This window comes from Chiloscyllium punctatum, chromosome 10 (assembly GCF_047496795.1).
Source record: "Chiloscyllium punctatum isolate Juve2018m chromosome 10, sChiPun1.3, whole genome shotgun sequence".
Taxonomy (NCBI): Eukaryota; Metazoa; Chordata; class Chondrichthyes; order Orectolobiformes; family Hemiscylliidae; genus Chiloscyllium; species Chiloscyllium punctatum.
In genome coordinates this window covers 74047143-74062327 of record NC_092748.1, presented here as the reverse complement: position 1 = coordinate 74062327, position 15185 = coordinate 74047143, and the positions used below count along the sequence as shown (strand labels likewise).

The window sequence follows — 15185 nt, the reverse complement described above, 5'->3', positions numbered from 1 at the left end:
CTTGGGGTTTCCATTGACCAGAAACTCAACTGGACTCTTCCCATATTCACAATGGCTACAAGAGTTGGTCAGAGTCTAGGAATACTGTAGTGAGTAAATCATCTCCTGAGTCTGTAAAGCCTGTCCACCATCTATAAGGCATAAGTGAGGAATATGTGGAATTCTCTCCACTTGCATGGATAAGTGCTGCTCCAACACACTCAAGAAGTTTGACACAATCCAAGACAAAGCAGCCTGCTTAATTGAGACCACATCCACAATCAATGGTCAGGGGCAGCAATGTGTACAATCTACAAGAAGCACTGCAGAAATTCACAAAAAATCCTCAGAAAGCACCTTCCAAACTCACGACCACTCCCATCTAGAAGGACAAGGGCAACAGATGCATGGGAACCACTACAAGCTCCTCGCCAAGCCACTCACCATTCTGACTTGGAAATATATCTCTGTTCCTTCCATGTTGCTGGGTCAAAATCCTGGAATTCACTCCTTAAGGACGCTGAGGGTTCACCTACAGCAGATGGATTGCAGTGGTTGAAGGCAGCAGCTAACCATCACTTCTCAATGGCAACTAAGGATGGGCAATAAAAAGTCTGGCCAGCTAGAGATGTCCACATCTCACAAATGAATAAAATAACCTGTAGCTGTGCATGCTGCAACAAGTCTGTACCTGCATGAAAGCACACATGACAAACTTTCAATTAATCTGTACTTTTAAAAAAATCACATCTCAATTAATATTCTGGAAGTCTGCCTGAATGACACTGATTGAACAAATCAAGTTCTATTATTATGAATTTGTACCAACATTTGTAGATAGCATTTCAGGATCCTACTCAATAATAATTTGGCCAATTGCTTTTGATAACTAAGTAAATTAAACTGTGTTTTGAAAATATTGAACCCAATGTAATGAAGCGCTTTTGATGGATTAAATTGAAGGTCTCTGCAGACTGAGACTGAAGACTTCAGTTATTACAATTAGAAGGACTACAGAAATAAATACTTTCTCTAACTTTGCATCTTTGGCCATCCAACATTATCCACAATTTAAGCCTTTGTGTTTTGTTCCCTAACTTGCTCATCAGAGCATCTATATTTTAAGAGCATTATTAAGTATTTCAGGGATTTACACAACTCCAGTAATTTAAATCTCAAGACTTCAATCATCTCTCTTCTGTTATGTGATTTATTAAAATAAACATATATTCCAGGTTCTCTCAAACAAGACTAGTTTAATAAGACAAAATAATCTGAACAAAGTAAGTTAATATCCATCTTGAAATACTGGCATAAAATTAATGTAATTTCCCTGATGTGGAGTAGATCTAATTTTCCATTTCGAAGGTTAAAGAAGTAACATTATAGTCAACCGAAATTCACAATTTTTAGTCAATTGTAACTGGGTAACTCTAAGGAAAAGACAAGTGACCTTGTTGTGTGCAACTGGCCAAATATACTATGAATATAGCTGCCAAGCATTTTAGTGTTACACATACCAATGCCATATCACATTTGCCTCAAGTGCAGAGGTAAGCATTCTATTTCAGTTCCTTCGCATGCAGCTGAACAAAATTTTCTCATACCAGTAGTTTCATAACAGAACTTCAAAGTATTTATTTTAGACAGTGTTCTAAATTGCAGAAAATTATAAAACTGTTACAACTTAATTCTAAATCAATAAGTTATGTAACTTTTCCTCAATGAAGTAAATGCAAGATTTACCTGTATTGCAAGACAAAAAGAATTAAACGCTGAACAGTCCCCTTCAGGTTTAAAAGAAAAACAACTTGTTCTCCTCTCCGATCAATAATTCATTCTAGGTGTCTTTTTTCCAGTTGAGCAGCCTTTGATTTAAAACAACTGATTCATTGAATAGTCAGGACCTCAAAGGTATATAGTGTAATACCACTTAAAAGATTAAGCCAGCAGCAAAGAATTTTAGTTTTGGAATCAAACAATAAATCTCAGTTTGATTTTTGTTCGTGAAATGGATGTATATATGGACTTTTAAAAGGCATTTGTTAAATTACCATATACAATTATAGAATCGTATAGCACAGAAGGAGGCCATTTGAGTCATTAAGTCAGTACTGGCTTTTTCAAATTATTTAGTCACAGTCCCCTGTTCTTTCCCCATATCCTTTCAATTTTCATCTCATACAGGCTTATCTGGAAAGAAGAAGCATGTAGGATGAAAGAGGCAGTAGTAATTTGGGTACATAATTGGCCAACAGTTAAACAGCACAGAGTTATGATCAAATGAAAGTATTTTTGCTTGGAAAGAAGGATGCAGTGTGATCCCTGTGGGACCATTATTTTTCTTGTTATATATAAATAACCTAGACTTGGGAATAGGAGTTATATTTTAACACTTCCAGATAAAAGACTTAGATGTAAAAGTCTTCTATCCATAAGGCATAAGGCTGTTGAAGCACATTTCTGTAGCTCACTGCATGTCACTTGCCTGAAGCCAGAGACTACTGTTCGGAGAGTGTCGATCTGGAAACTCTCTCACCCTTACTACTGGCTACTTGTGAATTTGATGCCTACCAGTTGATTATCCACATGTTCCACCAAGTTATGTATACTCCTTCCGTGGCCATGAAGTTCTGCAATGGGACTCAAATACAGAACATTGTGTTACAAAGCCTCCTTCCACCGGGTTTTTAGGAATGTAATATCCAATGAGTAGGATTGTAGCAAACTTCAGCAGGATATAGAAAAAAAAGGCACAAAATGGGCAGACTGGTGGAAAAGGCAAGGTGATACACTTTGAGATGAACCAATATGAAGAGGTTGCATTGTATGGAGGACCACAGGACACACATTCACAAATGTTTGAAGGTAGCAGAATACGTTGATAAAGCAATTAAGAAACTTAACAGGGTATACAATATAAAACATCATAGTACAATGTGGACTTCACCAGTTTCCTCATTTCCCCTTCCCCCAGTTCCAACCTTCCAGCTCAGCACTGTCCCCATGACCTGTCCTACCTGACAATTTCCCTTCCCACCTATCCGCTCCACCCTCCCCTCTGACCTATCACCTCCATCCCCACCCCCATTCACCTATTGTACTCTTTGCTACCTTCTCCCCAGCCCCACTCACCCCCCATTTATCTCTCCACCCTGGAGTCTCCCTGCCTCTATTCCTGATGAAGGGCTTTTGCCCAAAATGTCGATTTTCCTGCTCCTCAGATGCTGCCTGACCTGCTGTGCTTTTCCAGCACCACTCTAATCTAGACTCTGGTTTCCAGCATCTGCAGTACTCACTTTTGCCTACCTTAAAACTATGACCCCTCCTGGCAGTCAATCCTGCCCTGGGGAAAAGTCTCTGGCTATGGACACTACCCATGCCTCTCATTACCGTGTACACCTCGATCAGGTCACCTCTCTTCCTCCGTATCTCCAGAGAGAAAAGTCCGAGCTTAGTCAACCTCTCTTCGTAAGACAAACCCTCCAGTCCAGGCAGCATCCTGGTAAACCTTCTTTGCACCCTCTCCAAAGCCTCTGCATCTTTCCTATAATAGGGTGACCAGAACTGGACCCAATATTCCAAGTGTGGTCTCACTAGAGTTTTGTACAGCTGCATCAAATTCTCATGGCTCTTAAACTCGATTCCCCTGTTAATGAAAGCCAAAACGCCATATGCTTTCTTAACAACCCTATCCACCTGGATGCAACTTTGAGGGATCTATGTACTTGAACACAAAGATTCCACTGTTCCTCCACACTGCCAAGAATCCTGTCTTTAAACCTATATTCAGCATTCAAGTTCAACCTTCCAAAATGCATCACTTCGCATTTATAGAGGTTGAACTCCATCTGCCATTTCTCAGCCCAGCTCTACATCCTGTCAATGTCACGCTGCAGCCTGCAACAGCCCTCGATAAAATCAACAGCACCTCCAACATTTGTGTCATTGGCAAATTTAGTAACCCACCTTTCAAGCTCCTCATCCAAGTCATTTATAAAACTACAAAGAGCAGAGGACCAAGAGCAGAGCCCTGCGGGACACCACTCACCTCTGACCTCCAGGCAGAATACTTTGCATCTCTGCCTTATGTCAGCCAATCAATTCTGAATCCAGATAGCCAAATCTCTAGGTATCCCCTACCTCCTGACTTTATGAATGAGCCTACCATGGGGAACCTTATCAAATGCCTTGCTGAAGTCCACATACACCACATCCACTGCCCGACATTTGTCAATCTGTTTCGTCACCCCCTCAAAGAACTCAATAAGATTTGTAAGGTGTGACCTCCTTCTCACAAAGCCATGCTGACCACTTTTAATCACACTATGCTTTTCCAAATAGTCATACATCCTATCCCTCAGAATTCTTTCCAAAACCTTGCTGACCACAGACATAAGACTGACTGGTTGTAATTGCCAGGGATTTCCCTTTACCCTTCTTGAAAAGAGAGACATCATTCACCTCTCTCCAATCCTCCGGTATGACTCCTGTGGAGAGTGAGGAAGCAAAGATCTTCGCCAGTGGCTTAGCAACCTCCTTTCTCACTTCCCAGAGCAACCTAGGGTAAATCTGGTCTGGGCCTAGGGACTTATCAATCTTAATGTTTGCCAAAACTTCCAGCACATCAACTTCCTCAATCTCGATTTGTTCAAGCCTGTGTCCCGGCTCCTTCATTCACAAAAAGGTCCCTTTCCTTAGTGAAAACTGAACAAAAAATTCATTTAGGGCTTCCCCTATCTGCTCAGACTCCACGCACCAGTTCCCTATGCTATCCCTGATCCCTACCTTCTCCCTGGTCATTCTCTTATTTCTCACTTATGAGTATGAACCTTTGGGTTCTCCCTAATCCTTCCTGCCAAGCCTTTCTCATGCACCCTCCTGGCTGTCCTCAGTCCATTTTTGACCTCCTTTCTAGTAAGCCTGTAATCCTCTAAAGCTGAGCTAGATCCTTGCTTCCTCCACCTTACATAAGCTGCCTTCTTCCTTTTGACGAGAAGCTCCTCTGTTCTCATCATCCAAGGCACGTAATCTTACCCCTTCTTACCTGTCTCAGAGGAACAAATTTGTGCATCACTTGCAACAACTGCTCCTTAAACAGTCTCCACATGTCTGCTGTGCCCTTTCTGTGGAACAATTGCTCCCAGTCTGTATTTCCCAACTCCTGTCTAGTAGCGTCATAATTTTCTTTTCCCCAATTAAATATCTTCCCATGGTAGCTCCTCCTTTCTCTCTCCATGGCCATGGTAAATGTGAGGCAGTTGTGGTCACTGTCACCAAAGTGTTCTCCCACTGCAAGATCTGATACCTGTCCTGGCTCATTGCCGAGCACCAAATCCAAAATGGCCTCTCCCCTCGTTTTCTTTTGTAACCACGGCATTCAACAACAAAAAAAGAGCAATACTGCAAACCTTTATAAATCCTCATCTGGAGTATGATATACAGTTCTGGGCAACATTTTAAGAATATAAAAGCTCTAGAAATATAAATTAGTGAGGTTTACTAGAATGGTATCAAAAATAAGGGAAATCAATTCCACGAGAAGATTGGTGAAGCTGAGAATGTTGTCCTTAGAGTAGAGATGGTAACAGAGGTGTTCAAAATTATAAACACTTTATGAACGGGAAAAGAAACGTTTCTTCTGACAAGGGGATTTAAAACTGAAGGTCACAGATTAAAAATAATTACAAAAGAACTCAAGGGGGACCCAGGATGAATTTCTTCAGAAAGGGTTTTTAAAAATTCTTTTAACAATATGAGGGTGTCGCTGGCTAGGCAACATTTATTGTCCAACCCGAATTGACCAGAGGACAGTTAAGAGTCAACCACATTGCTGTGGGTCTGGGCTCACATGTAGGCCAGAACAGGTAAGGATGGCAGTTTCATTCCCTGAAGAACTTTAGTGAATCAGTTGGGTTTTTCTGACAATTAGAGTCATAGAGATGTACAGCACAGAAACAGAGCCTTCAGTCCAATTTGTCCATGCTGACCAGATATCCAATCCCAATCTAGTCCCACCTGCCAGCACCTGGCCCATATCCCTCCAAACCCATTCTACTCATATGCCCATCCAGACGCCTTTTAAATGCTGCAATTGTACCAGCCTCCACCACTTCCTCTGACAGCTCATTCCACACATGCATAATCCTCTGCATGAAAAGGTTGCCCCTTAGGCCTCTTTTATATCTTTCCCCTCTCACCCTAAACCTATGCCCTCTAGTTCTGGACTCTTCCACCAGAGGGTAAAGACTTTGTCTATTTACCCTGTCCATGCCCGTCATGATTTTATAAACCTCTATAAAGTCACCCCTCAGCCTCCAACCTCCAGGGAAAATAGCCCCAGCCTGTTCAAACTCTCCCTTTCACTCAAATCCTCCAACCTGGCAACATCCTTGTAAATCTTTTCTGAACACTTTCAAGTTTCACAACATCCTTCCATGAGGAAGGAGAACAGAACTGCATTCAGTATTCTAAAAGTGGCCTAACCAATGTCCTGTACAGCCTCAACATGACCTCCCAACTCCTGTACTCAATACTCTGATCAATAAAGGAAAGCATACCAAATGCCTTCTTCACTATCATATCCACCTGTGACTCTATTTTCAAGGAGCTATGAACAATGGATTTATAGTTGTTATTAGATCTTTAATTCCAGATATTTATTGAATTCAAATTCCACCATCTGCTATGGTGAGATCTGAACCCCTGTCTCCAGACCATGACCTAGGTATCTAGATTAACAGTCGAGTGATAATACCACAAGGCCGTCACCTCCCATGTTATGATAGAGTGTAGTTCCTGAGAGGGTATGTAAATTTTCAAAAGACATTTGGAATTATGAGCAAAATGCTGGAATGTGGGATTAAATTGGAAAGCTCTTTGCATTGGGAGAGGAGATTAAGAGGTGAAAAGATATAGTCTAGTCACTGTGCGTGAGCAGTATCACAAATAAAGCACAGAGATATCAATTGTTTGCTATCTCCAGCAAAACTTGAATATATTTTTACCATGATTCCAAACAAACCAGGAGAATGTTCTGCTGGGTGTACAATTCTTAGTTAACACTTACAGATCAAAAGGAACATTTTCCTTGTTAAAACACTTTTTGTTTTACTGAACAGTCTGATAGCTTGCTGATTACATAGACTGAAACAAAACTTCACACTGAAGATGAGCACTTCAATGAGAAATACAGCTGACAGATCAGAAAGTATGAATTAGTTAAATATAAATGTTACCATAGAATTCAAGCATTACATTTTAATGTATTGGTCTTATCGAAAGAAAAAGCTGGACACAGCTTCTTAGAAGGTCAAACATTAAAACGAATGTATAGTCTTATAATTTCTTATTCTGCATTTATAGCAATCAATACACATAAACATGTTTTGTCAGCTTAATATTGTTTTCATTGACAAAACTCAATCTGACTTTTTAAGGCCACTCTTAGTGCGATTACTTTATAAGTTGAAGGAGGAACAATGTCCATCAATAAAACCCTGAAAAATAAAGAAATTTATTTGAAAATGACAGTCAGGGTTTCTGGCACTGCACCAAGGCTTGTCCTAAAACATCTGTTAAAGCTGTATATGGTTTGAGAGTCCTAGAGTCACAGAGATATACAGCATGTAAACATACCCAGGGTCCAACTCGTCCATGCCAACCAGATATCCTAAACTGGTCCAGTCTCATTTGCCAGCATTTGGCCCATATCCCTTTAAACACTTCCTATTTATGTAACTATCCAGAAGCCTTTTAAATATTGTAATTGTACCCACCTCCACCACTTCCTCTGGCAGCTCATTCCATACATGCACAACCCTCTGTGTGAAAAATTGCTCCTTAAGTTCCTTTTGAAAACTTTCTACTCTCACCTTAAACCTATGCTGTCTAGTTTTTGACTCCCTGACCCTGGGGAAAAGCCCTTGGCTATCTACTCTATCCATGCCCCTCATGATTTCATAAATCTCTATAAAGTCACCCCTCAGCCTCCGACAACTCCAGGGGAAAAAGCCCCAACCTAAACAGCTGCTCCCTATAGCTCAAATCATCTAATCCAGCAACATCCTCGGAAGTCTTTTCTGAACCCCTTTCAAGTTTCACTATATCTTTCTTATAGCAGGGAGACCAGACTGAACACAATATTCCAAAAGTGGCCTAACCAACATCATGTATAGCTGCAACATGATATTCCAACTCTTATACTCAATGCACTGATCAATGAAGGCAAGCTTGCCAAATGTCTTCTTCATTAACCTGTCTACCTGCGACTCCACTTTCAAGAAATTATGCACTTGCACCCCAAGGTGTCTTTGTTCACCAACAGTCCCCAGGACCTTATTATTAAGTGTCTAAGTCCTGTCTGACAGCCCTACCAAAATGCAGCACCTCACACTTATCTAAATTAAACTCCATCTGAACTCCTTAGTCCATTGGCCCATCTGATCAAGGTCCCATTGTACTCTGAGATAATCTCTTCACATCCACGACACCACCAAATTTGGTGTCATCTGCAAACTTATTGACCACACCTCCTATATTCACATCCAATTCATTTACATAAATGACAAAAAGCAGTGGACCCATCACCCTTGTGGCAACCACTGGTCACAGGCCTTCTGTCCAAAAAAATCCTTCCACCACCATCCTCTGTCTCATACCTTCAAACTGATTTTGTATCCAAATGGCTAGCTCCTCTGGATTCCATGTGATCTAACCTTGCTATCCAGTTTACCAAGTGGAACCTTGTTGAATGCCTTGCTGAGATCCATATAGACAGCATCTACTGTTCTGCAATCATCAATCTTCTTTGTCACTTCTTCAAAAAACTCAATCAAGTTAATAAAATGTGATTTTCCATGCACAGAGCTGTGTTGACTTTCCCAAATCCATCCTTGCTTTTCTAAATGCATGCAAATCCTTGCCTGCAGAATCCCCTCCAACAACTTACCCATACCCCACTGACATCAGTCTGACTGGTTAATAATTCCCTGGCTTTTCCTACCATTTTCTTGAATATATTAGTCAACCTCTAGTCTTATGGCACCTCACCTGTGGCAATCGATGGTACAAATATCACAGCAAGAGGTTCAGCAATCTCTTCCCTAGCTTCCCACAAAGTTCCGGGATATACCTGATCAAGTCCCGGGGATTTATCCATCTTTATGCATTTTGAGACATCCAGCATTTCCTCTTCTGTAATATGGAGACTTTTCAAGATAACACTATTTATTTAGGAGAAAATTATTGTAGATGCTGGAATCTGTACTGAAAACAAAAAATGAACTCTGAATAGTCATCTAGACTTGAAATGGTAGCTTGCTCTCTCTCCATGGATGCTGCCTGACTTGCTGTGATTTCCAGCATTTTTTGTTTTCACTGTTTATTTCCCATATTCCCCAGCTTCCTGAAGCACAATATCCTTCTGCACAATAAATACAGATACAAAGTACTCATTTAACACCTCACCAATTTCGCGTGGTTCCACATAAGGCAGCCTTGTTAAGAGGCCCTATTCTTTCCCTAGTTACTTTTTTTCCCTTAATGTAGAATCTCTTTTACTCCGCCAAATTGTAATTTGTGTTGGCCATATTAAAGACATCCAGTTGTTTTGAGCTATAATGGTTTAACTAATGGGTAATATTCTGAAATGCAAACTTTCACTTTTGAACTTGACTACAAACATCAGGAAAGCCAACTAGGTAACTTATCCCAGTGAAGAAGTCCCAGGTTTCAAATTCCACAGAAAACCTAGACAAACTACATCACTTGAAACCATGCCAGAGAAAACGTGGCTAAAGGCTCTCCAAATGGAACATGAGCACCAACTAAATTGTACCTGTGACTATCCACCATTAACTGAGTTTCTGGCTTGAGTCACCTATTCTTAGTGGCATCATAACGAATCACATTGTGTAGGCGAAGCTCTTGAATGGATTGTTAACCTCGACATCCAGGTATAAATTGCTTTCCCAGTCTTTAAAAAACTGTCTTTACAACCGATACTTCTCCAACCTTCCCACTGAGAACGTAGGGCGCTTCTAAAATCTAAAGAACAAAGCTGGATCAGACTTTTTGCCTTTTCCGAACCGAATACTTTACGAACATTGCACCCGCCTGCTTTAAGTAGGGCAAAGTGTTGGTTAGCTCCTGAAAGTAAGATTTGGGCAGCTGCATGCAAGCTGTGTGGTTCCGATTCCAGGCTGCTGACTGGAAGGAGTCATCTTTATTGATCAATGAAATATCACCCAGTCGACATATATCAAGTTTACTGCTTAGCCCCGTTTGCACCACTCGCGGTATGAAATTGATACATTACGATTCGATGCATTTATTCAAATCCCACCATCACACAGATGTTGGCACAATACTCTGAAATGTAACATTGTCTATGCTGTTTATTAAACAATGCCGGTTTAAATATTGCTTTGCAAATCCAGGCCTATACTCGTTCATTGAAACAACTGAGACCAGTCTGTGTTCCCTACCTTTCGAAAATCAGTCGAATCATAAAAATGCAGAAAGCCAGAGGAAAGGCCAGGTAGAGGTCTTCCGCCTGCGGGAAAGTGGCTTCGTCCGTGCTTTTCAGGTCTGCCCATGTTACGTTGTGGGGCAGCCAAAACCTCTCGTTCCAGAACCAGGCTAGGATACCTGCCATGTTCAGTGTTTGGTGTGTACGACTGGGACGATTGAATGGCTTGTGGCTGCAGCTGCTGAACACTGCCTGGATTGCTCTTGATTCTCTCTCTCTCTCTCTCTCTCTCTCTGCTTGATGCACTTGGCCTGACTGGGTCGGTCGGACAGACTACAGATTTCCTCTCCCTTTTTTTTCTCTCGTCTCTCCCTCTCTCTCTCACACACACATTGTGTCGCCTACCTCCAATGGGAAGTGTCACACACCATCCACTCCACACCAAGTGATTGGCTCCCACAACTGTCGCACACTATTCACCACAGCAAAAAGGAAAGTCTACCTACGGGTGAAAGTCAATGCACCATGTTACAGATGATTAAAGCAGATCGTTCTGAGTAATAAATGATAACAAAATATGATCTTCCAGTTCACGATTTATGCATGACTGATAGCGATAAAGATGGATAAATATATTAGTCACAGCCCAAGATTATTATATTCACAATCGCCTAATAATTTTGCCATAACAATTATTGTCGAATCTTGCTCACTAGAATGAATAATACCAGGAGCAATATTGTAAAAAAGTATTTTTTTTAAAAAAGGTGAAACATTCTCTTCTAATAAAAAAAACATTTTTTTCTGATCACTTTCCTATTTATTGTTCCAAAGTTAATATTTTAGGAGTATATTTTTGTCATTTTGGCTCATCCAAAGTCCGACTATATTTTTGAAAATGCATATGTTTAGAGGGATCAATTAGTTATATTTTCTTTGGTGTAGTTTGAGGTTTAATCTACTTCCTGCATATTTCTGTTAATCGGCATGCTAGATCTTCCCTGCAGTGCAGATGTGACTGCATTTCAAAACAAGAGTTGGCTGTGAAAAAGAAAAATTTGCATTTATATAGCACCATTCATAATTCAGGCAATCCCAAAGCACAGCTGATGAAGTACTGTGGTAATGTTGGAAATGCAGCAAAAGGGCTCTGCAAACAGCAATGAGATATCGACAAAATAATCTGTTTCCCATCGGTCAGAACACCTGGAAGAACCCCTCAAAATAAGAGGAAGTGATAGTTTACATCTGAAATGGTACATCAAGTCTCGGTTTAACGTTTTATTGTATTCGAGAGAGGTCAGCTCATTGCTGAGCGGCATTGCCAGTCTAAATGTTTTCTCAGGTCTACGGAATGAACCTTGAACTTACAACCTTTTGATTCTGAGTTGAGAGTGCTGCCTGTGAACCTGCAGCCATTGAGCCATGACTGCAACTTTGACAAATGAAGCATTTTCGGATATACTGAGAGCATGAAAGTACTCTACTAATACAATCAAATTCTGTTCATAAAATATAGGAAAAGTTCAGCTGGATCCACTGATAACTTTTTATATTTTCATCAGCATTAAAAAAGTGAATAATTAGCATTCACATTTGACAATTACTTGTTCACTGGTCTAATTGCATTACTGTAAAGTTGCTGTAGATGAGGAAAAAAAATCAAGTTACTGTGAAAGGGATTTTCATCAACTTTGCACTTCTTTTCACTAACCATCCTTTTGGCACTGTGCAGCCAAAACGTTTTGGTGCAGAGCTTCATATGGTCATGTGATTTTAAAAATCTTTCAAAAAAAAAGATTGCCAATTGTTTCAATGTCCTTGTTCAGTAGGAATCTTACAAAAGTTGGTGGATTTTCTGCTGACATAGCTCACTCAATGCTGACCACCTTGAAGTAGCAAGTGGGTAGTATGCTAAAACAAAATCAAATAAGCAGATAAACGGTTGCTGAACTTAAATCGCTGAGTCAGTTTTTCTCTCAACAGGTGCTTTTAGACCTGTTGTGTTTCTCTGGCACTCTCCGTTTTTGTTTCAAATGAATGATTAGAGTCATACAGCATGGAAACAGACCCTTCGGTTCAACATGTCCCAAACTAATCTAGCCCCATTTGCCTGTATTTGGCCCATGTTCATCTAAACCTTTTCTAATCATGTATCTGTCCAAATGCCTTTCAAATGTTGTAACTGTAACCTGGATCTGGTAGTTCATTTCACATATGAACCACTCTCTGTGTGAAAAGCTTCCCCTCAGGTCCCTTTTGAATTTTAACCTTAAGACAATGCCATCTAGTTTTGAATTCCCCTATCCTGCGAAAGAAAAAGCACCTTTGCTATTTACCTTATCTATGCTCCCTGTAATTTTATAAACCTCTATAAGGTCACCCCTCAAATTCCGCGCTCTAGGGAAAAAGAAGTCCCAGACTATCCAGCCTCTCCTTATAACTCAAACCCTCTGGTCACAGTAACATCCTTGTAAAACATTTCTGCACCCTTTCCAACTTAATAATATCCTTCCTATAGCAGGGTGTGCAGAACTATTTGCAGTTCTCTAAAATGGCCTCAACAATGTGCTGCTCAGCTGCAACCTGACATTCCAAAACCTAGACTCAGTGGTCTGACCTAAAGTTCATTCTCTAAGATTATGGTCAAAAGTTGAAATCAGTGTTGAGCCCAAAGAATGTAGCAAACTCAATCAAAAGATAAGATGATTGCATTGAGCTTGCTTCGCTGGACCACTATAATAGATAGGTTAGTAGGTGGAGAATTAAATTGTGACATATTGTGAATCTTCACCTTTGTCAATCTCACCACTGAACGTGACACAACTAATCATTCTTTTATTTATTGTTATGACCACGGAACAATCCTGGATCATCTGTGGACATATCAATCTTTGATTATAACATATGATTTTTGTTTAATTGGCACATAATCAAAAAATCACTGCAATTGTAAATGCAATGGCTGTCTCATGCTTCCACATCCCTCCTGTAATGGGGTAACCAGAACTGTACACAATATTGCAAGACACTCTGGAATGCCACACCTAATGAGGCATCAAAAAAGCTTCAAAGGGAGAATTACAAATGAATTTGTAATAAAACAAAGAACATAGAACAATACAGCGCAGAACAGGCCCTTCGGCCCTCGATGTTGCACTGACCTGTGAACTATTCTAGGCTCGTTCCCCTCCACTAACCCATCATTATCCATGTGCTTATCCAAGGATTGTTTAAATCTCCCTAATGTGGCTGAGTTAACTATATTGGCAGGCAGGGCATGTCACACCCTTACCATTCTCTGAGTAAAGAACCTGCCTCTGACATCTGTCTTAAATCTGTCCCCCCTCAATTTGTAGTTATGCCCCCTTGTACAAGCTGATGTCATCATCCAAGGAAAAAGACTTTCTCTGTCTACCCTATCTAATTTTCTGATCATCTTGTATGTCTCTATCAAATCCCCTCTTAGCCTTCTTCTTTCCAATGAGAACTGTCCCAAGTCTCTCAGCCTTTCCTCATAAAGAGCTTCCCTCCAGACCAGGCAACATCCTCGTAAATCTCCTCCGCACCTTTTCCAGTGCTTCCACATCCCTCCTGTAATGGGGTAACCAGAACTGTACACAATATTGCAAGTGTAGCCACACTAATGTTTTCTATAGATGCAGCATGGCATTGCAGCTCCGGAACTCAATCCCTCTGCCAAGAAACCTAATACACCGTATGCCTTCTTAACAGCACTATCAACCTGGGTGGCAACTTTCAGGGATCTAGGTATATGCACTCTAAGATCCCTTTGCACATCCACACTACCAACAATCTTTCCATTGACCCAGTACTCTGCCTTCCTGTTATTCTTCCCAAAAGGAATCACCTCACATTTAGTTGCATTGAACTCCATTTGCCACCTCTCAGCCCAATTCTGCAGTTTATCCAAGTCCCCCTGCAACCTGAAACATTCTTCCATAATGTCCACTACTCCACTGACTTTAATGTCATCTGCAAACTTACTAACCCATCCACCTATACCTGTGTCTAAGTCATTTATAAAAATGACAAATAGCAGTAGTCCCAAAACAGATCCTTGTGGCACACCAATAGTAACTGGACTCCAGGCTGATTATTTTCCATCAACCACCACTTGCTGCCTTCTTTCAGAAAGCCAGTTTTTAATCCAAACTGCTAAATCACCCTCAATCCAATGCCTCTGCATTTTCTCCAACAGCCTACCATATGGAACCTTATCAAAGGCTTTACTGAAGTCCATGTACACCATGTCAACTGCCCTATCCTCATCTACATGCTTGGTCACCTTTCAACAAACTCAATGAGGTTTGTGAGACATGACCTGCCCTCGACAAAACCATGTTGACTACCTGAAATCAAATCTTCTGGGAGTCTCTCTCTCTCTCTCCTGCACTGTCCTCACCATATGTTTCCTTTGTCTGCTCTTCTCCCTTTTAAACTGCTGTTGCTTTGACTTTTTTTTTCCAAAGTTCCAAAACAATGCAACAGCAAATAAAACAGTAATTGCTGCTCCTGGAATTCAAGGAAATCACCTCCAGCACCTAAAATACCTCAAAAAAAGGAGCAGCTCTTACAGCCAGAAATTTTTCCCGTCCTCCATCTTGGATTACCCAGAAGATCTTATAGAGGTTTACAAAATTATGAGGGGCATGGATAGGATAAATAGGCAAAGTCTTTTCCCTGGGGTTGGGGAGTCCAGAACTAGAGGGCA

At 40.7% G+C, this 15185-nt stretch overlaps 1 protein-coding gene across 3 annotated transcripts in view; it reads right to left on the bottom strand.

Moving 5' to 3' along the window:
- Nucleotides 1-10870, bottom strand: part of cers6 (ceramide synthase 6) — a 256821-nt gene extending 245951 nt beyond the window's left edge. For 2 of the 3 annotated variants that reach the window (XM_072579520.1, XM_072579522.1), the window contains exon 1: nt 10467-10870. In XM_072579520.1, coding sequence (XP_072435621.1) covers nt 10467-10636 — 170 coding nt within the window. In that variant the 5' untranslated portion in view covers nt 10637-10870. The remainder of the gene's footprint in view (nt 1-10466) is intronic. The other variant, XM_072579521.1, reaches the window with a different exon arrangement.
- Between the last annotated feature and the right edge of the window lie 4315 nt (nt 10871-15185).